This window comes from Bufo gargarizans, chromosome 3, assembly GCF_014858855.1.
Source record: "Bufo gargarizans isolate SCDJY-AF-19 chromosome 3, ASM1485885v1, whole genome shotgun sequence".
NCBI lineage: Eukaryota > Metazoa > Chordata > Amphibia > Anura > Bufonidae > Bufo > Bufo gargarizans.
Genome location: NC_058082.1, coordinates 408,192,211 through 408,211,122, shown reverse-complemented (window position 1 = coordinate 408,211,122; position 18,912 = coordinate 408,192,211). Strand labels below are relative to the sequence as shown.

The 18,912-nt window shown below is 39.3% G+C and overlaps 1 protein-coding gene across 2 annotated transcripts in view; it reads right to left on the bottom strand.

The window, feature by feature from the left end:
- The window catches only part of CD34 (CD34 molecule), a 104,137-nt gene that overhangs the window by 44,507 nt on the left and 40,718 nt on the right, over positions 1 to 18,912 (bottom strand). Inside the window, exons 2-4 of one of the 2 annotated variants that reach the window (XM_044288342.1) lie at positions 14,552 to 14,731; positions 5,133 to 5,416; positions 228 to 302 (exon numbers count right to left, since the gene is read on the bottom strand). In XM_044288342.1, coding sequence (XP_044144277.1) covers positions 228 to 302; positions 5,133 to 5,416; positions 14,552 to 14,731 — 539 coding nt within the window. The remainder of the gene's footprint in view (positions 1 to 227; positions 303 to 5,132; positions 5,417 to 14,551; positions 14,732 to 18,912) is intronic. The other variant, XM_044288343.1, reaches the window with a different exon arrangement.

Below are 18,912 nucleotides of genomic sequence, written 5' to 3'. Positions count from 1 at the left end.
TACATGCTGCCTGCAGATTACACAGCATTTTTATGGTGACAGGTTCCCTTTAAGTGAAAACAGGGTCAATATAGTGTGGTACATATAATATCACAGTTGTAGATCATGAAATTGCAATTTGTAATATGTAAAGGTATAGTTGCCTTCAAATTGTTTCCAGTGTTACTGATGGTTTAACATACAGAGAAATGTAAGCTATACAGGTAGCTACTCTTTTAGAAACTCACACACGTTGTTTCTTCTTCATACTGAAAGCAGGCCACTTGTGAAGTTGATGTGAGGCCCCCAAGGCCTCTGCAAGTCTGTAAGTTGAAAAGAAAAAAAAATTAATTCTAATAAGTTTCACAGTTCTTAATTTTACTGTATCTGTAAAGCATAAATACAGGTACCATAAATTATGAAACATTGGCTATGTTAGTAATTTATTACTAATTTGAGGGCGCTCACCAGCTATTGTGGAGCTCAGTCAGCGGTTCACCCTATGGCATCAAACCAAGTCCAAATAATATACTAATTGGACTGGCTCTCGACAAATCACTTTATTTATTCACCATACATATAAACATTCATTAAAATATAAAAAAAATACATCACAAAAATATACATTAGTTATTGACCCAGATATACATTTTGTGAAGCTCATGCATAAAAACAAAATGTATATAAAAATGGACCAACAGATTTACAGAATTTATGTCACTGGATGGTAATTCATTCAGTCAATTTTGTTTTCATTTCATCATCGACTTATTTGCAGCTAATCCCATTTATTGTTTAATTGTATTTGTATTTATTGCGTGTTGAAACAAACTTGTGGTGTATGCACCACTGAGGAAAAAACACGCTTGATTCGAAACACGTCTGGAGAAAGAATGCCAACAGAACGATAGTGTGGACGGAGATCTACATTTTCATAACAATCACCGGACTGATACACAACGTTCTTGGCAGTATCTGTAGGAGTGCGCTAGTGTGCTGAGACGGCGGGGAGTAGAGCCGCATAGCGTACCACGAGCCGATTGGACACCACGGAGAGAGACATAACGGCCAGAGACATGCGTGGTGCAAAATCCTGTATAGCACACCGTGATCGTAAGTAACCCAATAATTCATCTGGCTTTATGTGAATACATCCTAACAACACAGGCACAAAGCGCAGGTATAACCTTGCCATCTACATTAGAATTCACACTGTAAAATTACCAGCCAGTGTGATGATAAAATCCTATATATATTATTATTATATATTATTATTCATTGAAAGGATAAGACAGGTTATAAAGGCATAAATACATGCAATATTAAATACAACTAAACAATAAATGGGATTAGCTGCAAATAAGTCGATGATGAAATGACAACAAAATTGACTGAATTAATTACCGTCCAGTAACATAAATTCAGTAAATCTGTTGGGCCATTTTTATATGTACATTTTTTATGTTTTGACGCGTGAGCTCCGCAAAATTTATACCTGGGTCAATAACTGATGTATATTTTTGTGATGTATTTTTTTTATATTTTATTGAATGTTTATATGTATGGTAAGTAAAGTGCGGATGATTTGTCGAGAGCCCGTCCTATTAGTATATGTTAGTAATTTGTTTTCATAGCAATCTACAATTAAAGCAGATCTTTCAGCATACTGTGCTGCCCTGTTTAAGGACAGTATAGTATAGGCAAGAGCGGACTGGCCATAGACCTTACAAGGACATTTCCATGTGGGCTGATGCCCAGGGGGGCCCTCCTCTGAGTACATTCTGATGCTCTCAGCATTATTTAATGCTAGGCGCATAGGGTACTTATGCACCCTCCAGCGGTGGTATGTGTCCTCCTGAACTCAACTGTATAATTGTCATCAGGACGATACAGTTGAATACTGCAGCTGGGATTGCGTGATATTTGGTTTGGTTAGTGTGATATTTTGTGCTGCACTACAGTATTGCTGGTCCAATCAACTTATATTGGCCCTGCCTTCTTTCAACTTAGACCCACCTACAACATAAGGCCACTTTTAGTTTTTTTTTTCCAGGGCCCAGTTTAAGTATAAGGACATGTCTATTCTTCTAATTGCCTAAACAAAACAAAAAATGTTGGTGTGATGACAGAATACAGAACTATAATTCATGAGCGGGGTGTTCCCCTCTCCTCCTTTTATCTACTAACAATGATTGATTGCTTCATGTACACATGCACATATGCAGTAGCTGCTGAGATGGCTGGCGGAGTGCATGCCTCATGAATACAGAAGACTCATAATGATGAGACCTCTCTATTCTTTCCTAATTATTAGTTGCCAACATTTCTGAGCTGCTTTGGCGAAAAAATGGCACAGACTTGTCCTCACAATTTGCTTTCAGATCCGCTTTAAGTAAAAATGGATGGCCTTTCCTTAGTGTATTGCCTGTGGGCTCCAACCTCCAAGTCCACATTGCCATTATTTGCACTAAATTTGTTATCCCAAGCTATTTGATAAGTTTGGTGCATCTTTGAATATGTCTAGAGAGGTTACTTAAATTTATATGCCACCCTATCCTTCTATAGTGAACTTGCAACATTTGTGTTTTTAGTCACAATCTGGCCAACTACAGTACGCTCACTCTTCAAAACTAGAGCAAATTTTCATACAAGTAATCCCAAAAAGCTACAAAAGCCCTCTTTTGTGACTTTTTGAAACCAGAATTCTGGACTGCATGATTTGTAAAAACATCATGAAAATTCATGTTTTTGGGATGCCATTTTGTTTACGCACATAGACAGTCAGTTATCAAAATTGGTCTAATAGAGCACTGAAAAATGAAAGGGGGAATCTGATTGGTTGCTATGGGTAACTAAGCCAGTTTTCCTTTACACCAGGTTTGATAAACCTACCCCATAATGTTTTACTTGCGCTTGTTCATTTATCCATCACATTATATAAAACTCATTTCCACCATGGTTACGACCACCCTGCAATCCACCAGCAGTGGTCATGCTTGCGCACTATAGAAAAAAGCAAGAGCCTGTGTGCACTCCCATGGTCCTGGCCACGAGAGAGGCCGATGTCTTTTCCTATAGTGTCCAAGCACGGCCATCATTGCTGGATTGTACGGTGGTCATAACCATGGAAACAAGCAATGCATAATGTGATGGAAAAATGAATCCAGCCAGCAAAGGAGGCAATATGGATTCATATCACATTACACAAGTAAGTGCCTTGTATTAACTTTCTCTACATAATAAATGCTATTTGCTAAAGTGACAATCCCTTTAAATGGGTTTTCCAGGATTACTATGGTTTTTAACAGATATGCTCATGTAGTTGCTTACCTCATCTACAGTAAATATTCCCCACGTTTTGTTTCACTTTGCTTTGCTCGCATCCTGTATGTAACACTTCCTGTTGCTGTATCCATCCAAACCCATGATGCAGTTCTCCTTTCTCTGCGACAGTTTCAGCACCACCCCAAACAACCCAGCTAGTTTATAGCTCCTCCCACCAGCTAGTTACATAGACAATCCACTATCACTGCCTTTAACAACGCCCAGCTAGTTTATAGCTCCTCCCACACATTGTTACATAGACACTCCCCTATCACTGCCTCTAACACCCCCAGCTAGTTTATAGCTCCTCCCACCAGCTAGTTACATAGACACTCCCCTATCACTGCCTCTAACAACCCCCAGCTAGTTTATAGCTCCTCCCACCAGCTAGTTACATAGACAATCCACTATCACTGCCTTTAACAACGCCCAGCTAGTTTATAGCTCCTCCCACACATTGTTACATAGACACTCCCCTATCACTGCCTCTAACACCCCCCAGCTAGTTTATAGCTCCTCCCACCAGCTAGTTACATAGACACTCTCCTATCACTGCCACTAACAACTCCCAGCTAGTGTATAGCTCCTCCCACCAGCTAGTTACATAGACACTCCCCTATCACTGCCACTAACAACTCCCAGCTAGTTTATAGCTCCTCCCACCAGGTAGTTACATAGACACTCCCCTATCACTGACTATAACAACTCCCAGCTAGTTTATAGCTCCTCCCACCAGCTAGTTACATAGACACTCCCCTATCACTGCCTCTAACAATGCCCAGCTAGTTTATAGCTCCTCCCACCAGCTAGTTACATAGACACTCCCCTATCACTGCCTCTAACAACGCCCAGCTAGTTTATAGCTCCTCCCACCCATCTAGATATTTAGACACTCCCCTATCACTGCCTCTAACAACCCCCAGCTAGTTTATAGCTCCTCCCACCAGCTAGTTACATAGACACTCCCCTATCACTGCCTCTAACAACTTCCAGCTAGTTTATAGCTCCTCCCACACATTGTTACATAGACAGTACACTATCACTGTCCTACTGCTGCCTTGGACATGGTCATGTGACTACAGGCATCCGCACTTTTCCATATCATATCGTGCAGGATGTTTTTATCTTAGTTTTTTCTGTGTTTGTTCAGAATGAAAGATAAGAACAATAAAGGTAAAAAAAAAACAGCTATGTTCATAAATGATTAATTTAAAGGTTGTTCATGTAAACTGAAAACCCATTTAGGCTGGCCATAGATAGAAAGATTGGGTCACAATATAACAAGCATTCTGATTATTTGAAATTGTAATAGGGCTATCCCAGGAAGAACCTTCATCTTCTTCAAACTAGGATCTGATCTGGATCTGAATACTTTTGTAATTAAACATTTAGTATAGCGACTGAGTTATTCAATAAAATGTATCTGTATAGCGCCACCTGCTGATCTTTCCTTATTTCTGCTTCCACATACCCCCATGAATGGCTAAGATGAGAATACCCCTTTAGCATGATATAAACAATTTTAGCCGTAGAGAAGTTACTCAGTACTACTGGAAACTTGTGTTGTTCACAAGTATTTTTCTCTGCAGGAGCTATCTAAACTGTACAATCGCAGGGTCTCGCTCTAACAGCATAAAATATCAAAGCAGGAACCATAATCAATGAAGCAGATGGGTTACTTTTAATGTAAAATAGCAATGCAAATAGCATTAATTATCATAAAATTGGTCAGCTGGTTAATATGTTGTTATGTATTGTATGGCTAAACTTAAAGAGGTAAAACTGTTGCTGCATATTCTGCTTGATGACACATTTCAACACATACTCACAATGCTGCCCGGTGCCGCTGTTGTCTGTGCAAATAATATTTCCATTCTTAAACTTGTAGCTTGTGGCACTGTCGTTCTGTCGGTTGCCTGCACAGCTCGAGTTGTAGGCTCAGTCATTATCAAGGTGGTTTTTTCACTGCCTTGTGAAACTAGATCTCTGCCTTCAATCACATTAGTTGTTGGAGATGTAAAGTTTCTTTCAGGAACTTCTGTTTGAGTTGAATTTCTGTTATTTGGTCCATTCGTTTCAGCGAGTGCTGTTGAAATAGGTCCTGAAACTATAACTATGGAGATAAAATGTTACAATTCTACTGATGTACCATATATCGGTATAAATGCATGTATCATTTCAATGAAAAATGAATGCAAGGAAACAAGGTGGGAAATTCTTGGGAGACAATGCTACATTGGTCACGCTACTTGATATTTGATAGTGAGTACCTACAGACCTCCCCACTTCAGAGGAATGGCACCATTAGCGATCAAGGGGATGGGGAATTGGCCCAAGTGTCATGGAAAGGATTTGGATGGAGAAATATCATTCCTTAATGGGTGGCACAGTCAGATCACGTCAAATCGTCTTTTCTTTGCCACTGAACTAAAACCTAAGGGTACATGCACATGGAACAGAAATGCTGCAGATTTTCGATTGCAGATTTACTGCACATATTATATGATACCATACATGCCAACAAAATCTGGGACTTTAGGGCCCCTATTAATCCTCAGGAAATGGCTATAAACTTCCCACCTTGGGATACATTTAAGGAAATCCCAAGGTTTGCCCCACACTCTTCCTGTGATTCCTGGGACCGTTGGCTTCTTTTGTAATTATGGCTTTACTTTACTCTATTTATCGTAGATTTTGCCATTGCAAACTTCTTGTGGATGTACCCTTACAGGTTATCATTGTATTGAGGAAGACATTAACAAAGCCGTTAAGAGATGTCATGCTACTGTTATGGTATAGTTGTTATGAATCTTACTTTGTAAAATTAAGTGAATATAATCAACTAAAAAGACAGTGGCAGTGGCCCGTTTCATGACAAGCTTCTATTTACATTTTCTGAATTATTTCCAATTAAATGAATTTCATGGTCTTTTTACAAATTTCTGGATTCAGTTCTTGGTGAAAACAATATAAGGGAGATTTGTGAAATCATCTAAATGAAAAAGAATGCTGCCCCTAGCAACCAATCACAAAAGCTTTAATTTCTTACACTGCTTTTAAAAATGAAAGCTGTGCTGTGATTGGTTGCTGTTGACAAAAAAGGCAGTTTTTCTTTCACTTTTCATAAATCTGTCCCTTAGTCTAATTTAATAAAATAAAGGTTTGCAAGGGAAGTAAGGATGAGCAAATTGATTCTACAAGTTTGAAATATGTCCCGAGTTTACCCAAAAGTTCAGACTCTAATGAACCCAAATTTTTTGAGAGAGAGACTTCCCTTTAGAGACGAGCAAACCTTTTAAGATTTGGTTCAAGACTAGTATACTACTCTGGGTTTCTCGGCAATATATATGTGTTGTCTGAGGGGGAGGGGGGGTACTGTTTCTCATTATTAAGAGCATCTAGTACGTGTATGGAGTATTGTAGGTCAGTCAGTGCCGTAGCTTGCATGTATATTTTCCAGAGAAGTATTATGTGGAGATGCAAACACAGCCATAGATTAAAATCTTATTATGGAAAAGCACTGATGGAACAGTTCGAGGCTACCACTGAAAACGTTATAGAAAAAATAGGGCATGAAACACAAGGACATATAAATAAAACTGCCAAAGACAAGCAAATCTATTCAATTAGTTTGAAATTTATCCTGAGTTTTCCCCAAAAATTTGATTTTTACTATTGATGAGCGAACTTTACATTTGTTTCTGGTCCAATTCGTCAGACTTTTTGAAAAGTTCAATTCAGACCCAAATCAAATCCAAATCCGGATTAGTTAAATATGCTTCAATTAGCCTAAAAATTGTTATATAACATGCCCTAGTCTCTTAAGACTCATTTTTTTTCTATAAAGCCTCACCAAATAAACATGAGGCTATAAAACCCACCCAATATTCAACTGAAATTGAGGCATAGAAACCTAGTTTTCCATCCAAAACAACTAGAATATCCCACTCAGGAATACACTTCTCTCAATGAGACATTCCAACTAGCTCTCCTTCCAAAAAGACAAAATAACAGTAATGTCTCAAGAAAAAATTGCCTTTGCCTTGCTCTTTACCACTAGGGAGACCAGAAAATGTTCATGATGACTATTGCATGCCAGACAACACTGTTCTCACTTTCTGGGAGGAATAATTTTGCATCTCTTAAAGAGCATCTGTCAGCAGATTTGTACCTATGAAACTGGCTGCTCTGTTGCATGTGTGCTCGGCAGCTGAAGGCATCTGTGTTGGTCCTATATTCATATGTGCCCACACTGCTAAGACAAATTATTTAGAAATATATACAAATAAGCCTCTAGGAGCAATGGAGGAGCTCTGCTCTTTTTACAACTACCACACCCTCTCCACTTTGATCGACAAGGCCAGGTGTGATAATGTTTTAACTGCCTGTTCCTGTCAATTAAAGTGCAGAGGGTGTGGCAGTTGCAGAGAGAGCAGATGCCCCCTTTGCTCCTAGAGGCTCATTTTCAGTTATTTTTTTCAGCAATGTGAGCACATATTAACATAGGCCCAACATAGAGAACTTCATGCAACATGCAACAGGTAGAAATATGCAGACAGATGCCCCCTAATTCTTCTGCCATTAGACAGGATATTACCAAATTTTTGTCAGGCAAGCTAATTTGCATACCTTTGGAATTGTGGTAAAGATATTGAAATTAGCTTTTCTTCCAAAAAAAACAAAAACAAAACGCTAATCTTATCTCATGTAGTTGTGAAATATTCATTTTTTTTTATTCTTTTGGAAAGAATGCTGAGTTGCACACTTGTTTTTCACACTTGGATCTTGGAAAATTGAGGATGAATTCCAAATTGATAAAATTTATTTGCTTATTTCTAGTAAATACATTTATACATACCTCCTTGTGCTTCATAGATCCCTGTTTTTTCTACTGTTTTTGGTGGTAGCCTCAAACTGTTCAATCAGTGCTTTTTCATAATAAGATTTTTATCTATTGCTGTGTGTATAACCAATAATGGAAAACAGAGTGCCTCATACCAGGAACCAAACTCTTTCTGGGTAACCACCCTTTAACAGAGAAAACTTTGCTTGGCTGCCTGAGAGGCCTTGGCTGGGGTATTATTTCTTACTATGGAGGGACAGGAGTACGCATGAGGCATATGGTAAGCCAGTCAATTTTCTTTTGGCTTTCTGGGAAGAATATATGAAAATTAGCACATGTCACATCTGTTGGCATCAGATAGTCTTAGAGAAGCTGTTTGAATATCTTTCCCAGAAACACAGAGGAACATTTTTTACACACGTACTATGTATACTAGGCGCTCTTCATAATGAGAAAGAGTAACCCCAGACAATGCATATATATTGCCAAGAAATCCAGAGTAGCATACTAGTCTTGTTTCAGGGAACCTGAAATTAACCAAATCTTAAAAGGTTTGCTCATCTCTAAAAGGTAGTTAAAATATTCGAATATAGGGATTCTGGAAATTATATTTTTCCAAGATTTAAGAGATGGGAGGAAAGTCTCACAGATATTTCATCATTAGACTTGGTGACAAAGTAAATGGACAAATTTACTTTCAGGAACCACTAAATACTTTGAAGATTAAAGGCCAGCCTGCTAGAATTACAAGTGGCATTACAAAGATTTAGGAAGGACATTAGGGAATTAGAGAGAAGAAGGTTGTATATTACAAAATAAATACTCAGTGCAGTTGATGAAAAGCTTATTGGGAATGTGAATATGAATAAACCCAGATGAGAAAAGTTTTGGTAATATGTACTAGCTACAGGCATGAATTAAGGGTCATAGGGGGAGAATTTATCAGACACTGCACTCAAGAATTCCAGAGTAAAAAAAAAGTTGCAAAATAGGGCTTTGCAACTTTTTGGACTTGCTTGCACAATATTTTTACGACTTTTTGCATGTTTACATCACTCATTACAGTTTTGGAAAGAGGATGGGAAGGTGGGTGTGATTAGTTATGTTAATGAATTTCACTCCAAATTAATAAGACTAATAAGTGGTAAATAAAAATGTATTCCAGATTTATCACTGCAATTTTTTAGATAAGTTCAAAGATGTGACAACGCGCAACATTTGATACAGTTGGGGCAATGCAGACTCAGCTATTAATTTCATGATAAATTCCACCCATAATCTGGAGCAAAGGTTCTCGGCTTTTTGGACCTTATGGGCCACATTCAACTCTGATCATGATCAGCCACATTGGACTTACAATAAAGAAGTGATATACACAGCCAAGTCACATTATTATGACCACCTAACATCCAGAGTAATCGTCGTGTGCAGCATAGACAGCAGCTAGATGGGCTGGGAGTGACTCAATAAGGTCCTGGTAGGTTGTCACACGTATCTGGAGCCATGCTGACATCAGTGTATCTCACAGCTACTAAAGGTTGCATGGGGAGAGGATCTATAGAGTCAACATGATTATTGAGGTCGTCCCACAGATGCTCAATAGGGTTCATGTCTGGGGAATAAGGGGGCCAGGCTAGTACTTGGAAGTCTTGGCCATGCTTTTCTAACCACCATCGGACATTTCTAGAAGTGTGATATGTTGAATTGTCTTGCTGGAATATTCCATCTGTCCTAGGGAAGACGATCAACATGTATGAGTTTGCATGATCTGCAAAGATGGATTCATAACCAAGTCAGTTGAGAATGCCTTTTACATGGATAAGTAGACCCAGAGAATGCCGTGAAAACATTCCCCAAACCATAAAGCTGCCTCAACCAGCCTGTGTTCTTCCAGCAATGGTTTTGGAGCGTATTTCTCACCTGACACAACAACATCCATCCGTTTGATGAAACAGAAAATGTGACTCATGTGAGAAGCAACCCCCTTTTATCATCTCTTTTTGCAACTCTAATAAATTTCCCCTTTTACCCATGACTGTAACAACGGATATGTGTGCAGACAGTTCATGAAACACTTTATATACCCACCAAACCAGCTCACAAAACGTGACTTCCTTCATGAGCTATGTGCTGCCGACTTCGAAAGTAAGAAGTGGTCATAATAATGTCACTCGACCGTATTTAAAGAAAATATAAAATTAAACATTTAGGTAAATATTTTTGTGCGAAATTTGTCAGTCATGTCTGTAAGCCCAGACGGCTTCAGGACTTCAGTTGATAGTTCTTCAATTACAAATTAGCTGAAATTAATAAAGTGGTACAAGTGCTATTGTATGGTGCATACCAAAGTAAACACCTTTCAAAATGGCACTGTTCTAAGCTAGGGGTCTTAAGCCACTTATTGGGGAACACTGATCTGGAGAATACAAGCAGTCAGTTCAATGACTGGTGGCAATGTCAATAATAACTAAATATTTAGGAAGAAATTGTTAAATTGCTTTTGTTGAAAATGTTTAGAAAAATATCCTGGTTCTTGGAAAAATTGACAGAATCTGTTGTACAAGAAGAAAGGCAATACAATAAGTCTACTTTTGGGGCTGTATGTGCAGAGACACAAAAACATTAAGTCAGTTATGTTTACACTGGCAATAGATCTTACAGTGAATTTTCCCGGTGGGTCAATGCTCATAGGGCCCACCTTAGCCCTCCTCTCTGCTGCTGGCCGTATACATGCTACTGAAGGAACATTAGGGGTCACTAATAGAGGAAGTCCAGAGAACATGCTGGAGGTAGGGCTGGCTTTGTGTTGTGGCCCACATCTCACCTCTCAAGCCCCCCTGCTCCACAGCCATATTAGAGACAATTGGAGCAGAATGAAAGAATGTGGCAGCTATTGATGGCCACCACAAAGGGACAGCTTCTGGGGGATGGTATTGTGTGCTGCACTAACTGGTATTGGCCCCATCTATTTTCGTTGCCCTACCATCTGTCAATCTGAACCCACTTTACAACATTGGGGCTACTCTTTGCTTTTTTTCCAGGGTCACTTTAAGTTTCCAATCCACCCCTGTACACTGGCATCCATATTTATACCATATATTACGAGTATTAGGGATCTTTTAATATCTGTTATGACACTTCTGGATCTATTTTTTTCATACTCATTGACTTAGAATTTGTAATTTCCATTTCCATTAGGTGTCATTGTATGTTGTACTCCATACAATACTGAGGCATACTGCACTATTATGACTTTTAAACTCTGATGGAAGTGAGCCTAAAGCCACTTTTCCTCTGCATGATACTGGCTCTTCCCCACTCTACTCTGTTTTGGTGCCAGTTAGATTGTTTTCCACTGTGGATATGGTACCCGCTAGAGATGAGCAAATCACTACTAAGGAATCAAACTAATTCAAAGTCAGCCTCCTGGAGCCCATCTTGATTGACAGCGCCAGATATCTTGCAATCTTGCACCTGTGCTATTGCTCTGGGAATCTGCTGCTACCTGAGCAATGCAGATAGCAACTGGTCATGTTCAGCTGATGTTGGGGTACACCAGGAAGTGGAGGCGGCAGCTTAGGATGGAGGAAGACGTCTTCACTTCTGGGTGTACGCAGACATCATCAGCGCATGCTCAGGTAGAAGCACAACCATTGTGCTTACACCAATACCGGGCCAGGTGAGATGTCTAGTTCTGTCATTTTAGAAGGTGTCTTTTGAGCAATAGAGCAAGACCAGCGGTCCCCCTTCGGTGCTTTGGGCATCCAATTTTGAATGAATTGAATTTGTTTTGAATCTATTTGCCTATTTCTAGTGCCAAGTTGGTAGCAGTGTGGTGAAGATTCTCCAGGACCAACTACCATCACCTCATGGTAACATTGCTTACTTGCAACCTAAAGATCAGGTACAGAAAAAGTACCAGGAACCAGGCACTAGTTTCAACTTTGGCCTAGTGAAAAAAAAAAAGGGTAGAATTGGGTCAAGTTGAGCCAGTTGCATGCAGTGGAAATGGGGCTTAAAGAATGCAGGACATTGAATTATAAGACAGAAACAATTTTCATCTATTGTTTAGAAAAATTATTTATGAAAAATATGAGAGCTAGAATTATATATATAATAGTAATAACTGTAGTATTACTAACCCTAAATGTACAGTACAGTGTACGGCCTCATGCACAGCCATGTACACAGAGCCTGTTTAGCACTGCAAGGAGGCAGTATGACTCCATGCCTGTTCTTGAAACATGGCCTCTGTGTGCTGCTGTACATTCTCTGTTCTTGGGTGTCACATGCATAGAGATATTCTCCTATTGATGGAATGATACAGGGAGGAAATCTGTATATACACAGTATCTAAGGAAGCATGCTATAATTATGCATCTGTATGAAATCATAGGAAGATGCAGGTACAGTAAGGTACAGTGCCAATTTTATGTAGTGTTATGTTTTTTTGTTTTTTTTTACCTTGAGTGCAATTGTTTTTAAAAAGTAGAATGGATGCCAGAAAGAAAACTTTATGGATTATATGAATATAATGTACTGTCCTAGTCTTTCCTAAAACTGGCAGAACACAATTTTGTGTGTTGAGACTATTAATTCTGCAGCTTCGCCAAAGTTTGACAAGAAATGTCACGAATTGCTATAAATCAGGTATACCCAAGCCACTCTGTCTTAGTGTATGGCCACATGGAGCGGCCATGCTGCGGGCAGATTGTGGCAATGCTGTGGTAAAGAACCATGTGGCGAATTAGCCCTCAGCTGCCTTTCATTTTATAATGAAGACTGCACTGTATAGTCAGTTTTTATTGTTAATGGCCATGTGGCACCTTTTATGCACCTTTAAACAGGGGCTGTACCCACTTCTCCAACCACAGCGCTGTCTTGCCCTACAAGTGGGAGCCCTTCTTCTGCCATCTGCTTTTCCTCCTTTACCACATTATCTAATATCGATGAGAATATGTCATCAGGACCATCCACCTCCTCCTCTCGTATCTTGCTGACTTTTCTAGGATATGGGGACTTTGAAGGATGATTTGGAAGAAGTAAAGCCAGCAAAAGATGAGGATGGTCATCATTAAGACCTGACTCCTATAAGGGGTGCAGAGTGGATGGTATTGTTTGGCAGGCTGGCACTGGAATAATAAAGGCTTCCATCTTATTGGTATTAAATTACATATCTTAATTTACGCTGATGTAAAACTGTCCCTAGCACATGAGCACTTGCTCTCTTCCTACGCTTAGCTCATAGGACAATAGCGGAGACCGTGCGGGATGAGGGTTTTATAGGGCTGTGACATCACAGCGGACGGCTATCTGCGGATTGGCTGGCTGCACAGCTTTATGGGTGATCTTGCGTTCCCGGGCTTGTCTCCTCTACACTTAGTTTTGCTTTGTAACACATGCAGCCACCATTTAGGAAAACCTGATACGTTACCACAAAGTGTGAGAAGATTTTGATTTGTTGCAAATCAACATTTTTCTAAACTTCGGACTGAATTCCATTTTGAATGCTTTACTTTGCTCAACACTACTATTAAGCAAAATACAACATCTATGTCAGTCTTAAATGACTGGTGGTTACTGGTAATTTTTTCTCTCGTTGACTAAACAATAGACAGGGCCTCTGTTTTATCAAAATTTGAAAATATCCAGTCATCAGCAGCAAATTCAGTGTGATAACCCACCCACAACTCAATATATATTAGCTTCTTCATATTTTGGAGTTTGGCTCTGTTCACACTGTTGTATGTTTTCAATTTATAACAGAAGGCTTGAAGCTGTGCCAGATCTGTTGTACGTTGTATTAAACCAGTGCACTAAAGACGCCATTGATTTAAAATTGGTATTCTATCAAGGTTTCCCTCATTTTGGTGTGAAAAATACTGCTGCAAACTACCAGAAGGCAGAGCCATTGTTAGTGTGAATAGAGCCGTAGGCTTATGAAGGGATTGTACGGACAACACATGTGATGCGATAAAAATATATCATTACTTACCTGACAGATCCCGCACTGCCATTTCAGCTCTCCTGGCTCTCTTTATCTGGCTACAGCAGTGACAGTATATTGACAACAAGTGACCGCTGCATCCAATCACTGGCCTTTTTGGTACAATGCTGAAGCCAATGATTGGCCTCAGTGGTCACAAGTTGATGACATGAGGTCAATAGACCAGCTAGATAAACAGAGCCCAGCCATGAGAACCAGAGTGGTGGCACAGGATCTGTAAGTATGCAGGTGGATTGCATTTGTTGTCCGGTTTCCTCCTAAAACTGGACAACCCCTTTAAGTATGTTTCATAATATTTCCATGAACACAAAATGTAAATAGCTGATGCTCCTTTTATATTTACCTCCAGAAATCATTATAATATGTGGTATGAAATGTAGAGTATAATTTTCTGTTACCTGCTGTACTGTGCACTGTGGGTCCGGTTAGCATTGGCGAGGCAGTACTTGTTTGGTTATCACTACTACTGTGCACTGTCACACTAAGAGGACTGTTTCCTGGGAGGCTCTGAGCGGAAGCAGTAACATTAACAGCAATTTCTGCAGTAGTTGTTGAAGATTCTGATGCTAGTGTGGTATCTGCAAAACAAGAAAAAAGGTTCCAACATATTAAGATTAATACGAGTGAGTTTATAAGCTGTATATACACATCTACATATTGTACAGCTATAGCCCTAGCTCTTTACATCTACTGACTGGCATTGCCAGACTACACTGACTTGTATAACTACTGTTTTTTCTTTGTTTTCAGCCCTCAATAGGATCTAATGTCAAAAGAATACCATTCCAGTACTAAAAGGCATAAAATTGACTCAGACGTACAGACATGCTCAATACAAACCCTCGACAAAAGCTATTTTCACACAGCAGTATTTGGGTCCATATTTGTAAGTGTGAAAAAATAAAGAGAAAGTACAAATCTTATAGTATTTCTTTCTGAAGGCTGTGTTCTTGGCATTGGCTTTCAAATGAGAATGCAAGTGATCTACTTTTATGTTAGCTTTAAGTGCCTGTGCAAGAATGGGGGCAGGGGTTGGGAAAGTTACCCTCCCACTTGGCTGGACCTGTAAAGGGAAGCTTATTTACTGGCTCCCTGCTCCTTCTCCTCCTGGTCTGAGACGCTCTACGGGGATCCCTCTCTGTAAACATCCCATTTGACATCACCTGCAGCCAATCACTGGGTGCGGCAGTGGCTGTCTCCCTTTATGTCATGACAAATGGTCACACGACACAAGGGGATCTGGTCTCTGTTGTGGCCAGTGATTGGCTGTGACACTATCAAACCAGATGTTTGCAGTGATGGACCATAGCGGAGATGCAGATCGGGAGGAGAAGGAGCAGGAAGCCAGTGCCTGGAGGCAGGTAAGTAAGCTTCTCTTTACTGGTCAGGCCAAAATCTCCTCTTCCACTGTAGTAGCATGAATACACATCTGAATGGGCTTTAGTAATTAATTTCTAAAAACAGACATAGACCCTCTGAAAAATCCATAGCTAGCCCTGGGGCTAGACAACCAAGGGACTACTTGTCAAATATAGAGAAGTGAGCATTTGCATCTATCTATCTATCTATCTATCTATCTATATATGTAAAAAGGCCAAGGCAGCACTCAAGTATCCGTGAAAAAAGGGTATTTTAATCACCCATGTGAAAAACAGCAACGTTTCAGCTCACTCCATGGAGCCTTTGTCAAGCCAATATCTATCTATCTATCTTTTATAATCTATCTAATATCTATCTATCTATCTATCTATCTATCTATCTGTCTATCTAATATCATCTGTCTGTCTGTCTCTCTTTTGGATTCAGTCTTGCATTTGGATAACAAAATGCATGAAAAAAAAATCACAGAGTGTGTATGTAATAAACACCATGCACATGTCAGATCGGTATAAACTGTATATTTTCTCCTTATATTCTCGAAGTCCACCATTCATTTTATTCACTTTGCCATGGCCCAATCATGTACTAGTAATATAATCTTCTTTAGAGTCCAGACTTGTAAAATTATATGTATGATTAAAGGATTATTCCACACAAAACGTATCTTTGCCATCTCCCTGATCTCTCCCAGATGTGCTTCTACAACATACTCCAGATGCTATATAAACATTAGCTCTGGGCCACTTCTATGAAATGCCATTAACCTTTTTTCTGACCCGGTTAATTTATGTTTTTTTACCTCCCCTTTTTATTTTGTTTTCTGTTAACTAAGAATACAATTTTTATTATAGATGTACATGTGCTACATGTATTTACCAGACAAATATCCCTTAACATGAAGAATAACAGTGTACTTTATTCTACTATGTGTATGTTACACCTTTTAGAAACTTCTTACAAAATGTGTGATTAATGGAAAAAGAAGGTTTCAGTGAAGATGTGAAATCATAAGGTATGTGTCAAGGAAGCCAAAATTTCCCAATAGCTCAATATGATCAAAACCAGCCATTCCTAAACTACACCCTCTTCATCAATCTTACGTCAGTAAAATGGAGGAGCTTTGTAGCAATATGCTATCTCCCAGAGAAGAACGGGGGATGTGCCTGCTAGAATTTAGAGTCTGTTCTAATATTTTTCAGACCTTGCATTTTTTCGATATCTTACATAGTTTAATTAGATAAGAAACATAAAACTGTATCAGAAAACCTTGCATTCTGCTCGTATTCATACTGCAATCCAAATTACTTGAGGCAGACCATTAACAAGGCATAATACAAGATGATACAAATTGTTTTAGGCCTTGTCACACTTGGTGGGTGTTTTTAAGGCTGTGTTTACTTTTACATCGGAGGTTCCATTAGGGACTTTATATTTCAATTTCATAAAAAATGGCAGCTAATATAGCACAACAAATGACGGACCATATTAGAAACTCAATGCACCCCATCACCCCATTATAGTCAATAGGGTACATTGTACACCGTTAGGTGTCTATGATGTGATGGATCCCTCACTGCCATCAAAACCATTCTTCTGCTTCAATGATGGAGCAGAACAATGGAAATTAACAATGCACATGAGAACATAGTCTAAGGTGGCCATACACATTAGTCTTAAATTGATCAAAATGGACGATTTCAATCAAAACAATCGTTCATCAGTTGAAATGTAACAACGAATGATCAATGATAGACCATTATCATTTGCAAAGAAGTTGTCCATGTTTAATATTTTCATCCAATAGTTGGACAAAAGAACTTGCATTCAGAGATAGATTACTTGTGAAGGAAAGATATTTCTTTGAAAGAACATTCCCAAAAGGATCTTTCATCCATCACCCCATTTAATTGAATGTGTATAGGCAGTATGAGCCACTGTGCTGGTCAATATAGACTAAAATGTGTATGGTCGTGTCTGTGAAATCATCGTTCCCCAGATAACTGTATGTTTAGCTCCTGTACAACCATCAAGCAAATGCTATCTAATGTGTATGGCCACCTTAATACTGAGGCTCCCTTCTAACATTGTGCTGGTCTGACACACCCTTGTCAATGAAAGTGATATAGGCTAAAAACAAGTCAAGACTGGACTTGCCAATGTCTAAGGACAACATTTGGGAGAAAAAGTTAGTGAATACATTTGCTAGGTCTGTAGCCCCACCCACTTTTAAAGAGAGAATAACAAGTAGGGCAGTGGCTTCATAAATATGGAGTACAGCCAGAATGCCATATTTCTACTTATGCCAGAAGATTTGTCGTGATTGCATTGATAAATCTAAACCCAATTTTTTGTGGCAAAAACAGCAGTGGACGGCCATCACAACACTGGACGCCGCGCCATACATGTGGCCAAATTATTTCTTTGGTGTTAACTGTTAAAATACTAGGCCCCTGATGATACAGTTGTATAAAAATCGTAGAGCCAGCACCTTGTAAACTACTGCTTTAGTGCCCTAGTGTTGTGCCTGTATGCACGCTGGGCAGCTTGGGGCATTAAGCACTTAGCTATCTCAGCAAGACCTGACAGTACATGCATTCGAGTCGGGGATCAGCTGAAAGTGCTTACAATAAGGGGGAGGTGTGTGGATCCTAGTAATAGCACTGACCAAGAATGTGAAGTAGGCGGATGTGAATTCCCTCCTAGTCTATATTTGGTTCTTCTAGCTGGGACCACTCCTAACCCCCAACATATACTATAGATGTGTTGCTGCTGCACACTGGGTGGCAAACACTCTCGATGTGACTTTGAGTGCTGTCTGCACTCTTATTTTCTCTACATACACGTAGCCCCATACTTTATACATCGCCTATACAGGCATGGGAGCTAGGCGTAGAGAACTCACTGAACTTTGATACAGACCTGTCGATTGGGTGTCCCCCCCCTTTTAGTTTATTGGCTTCAAATAAATATTTATTTAGTTTGTTTTTAGAGTCTTGAGCAGGCAGTGATTTATTATTAAAAACAAGAGTGGATCTAAAACTAGGGAAGAAAATACTTATTTTTTATGGAGTTATAGTGTATTCTGTTTGTATAATATATGGATAAATCACACCAAACTGTACTGTGTGCCAATATATACAACAAAGTCCTGTATAATGCAAGAAACAAAAATCTGCTTCCTGTTTATAGGCTTGTGGGGAGTTTTACATTTGCAGAATGCTAATTTGTTGAGGTTATTTTGCACTGAATATATCCACTACAACACAAATGGTGAAATCTGAAATCTGTGATGAATTTCACCACTCGGATTTTATTTCAAAGAGCCAGTAAGTTGCACTAGTAAGTGGGCATGATTTATGATGAAAGACCTTGCACCAAA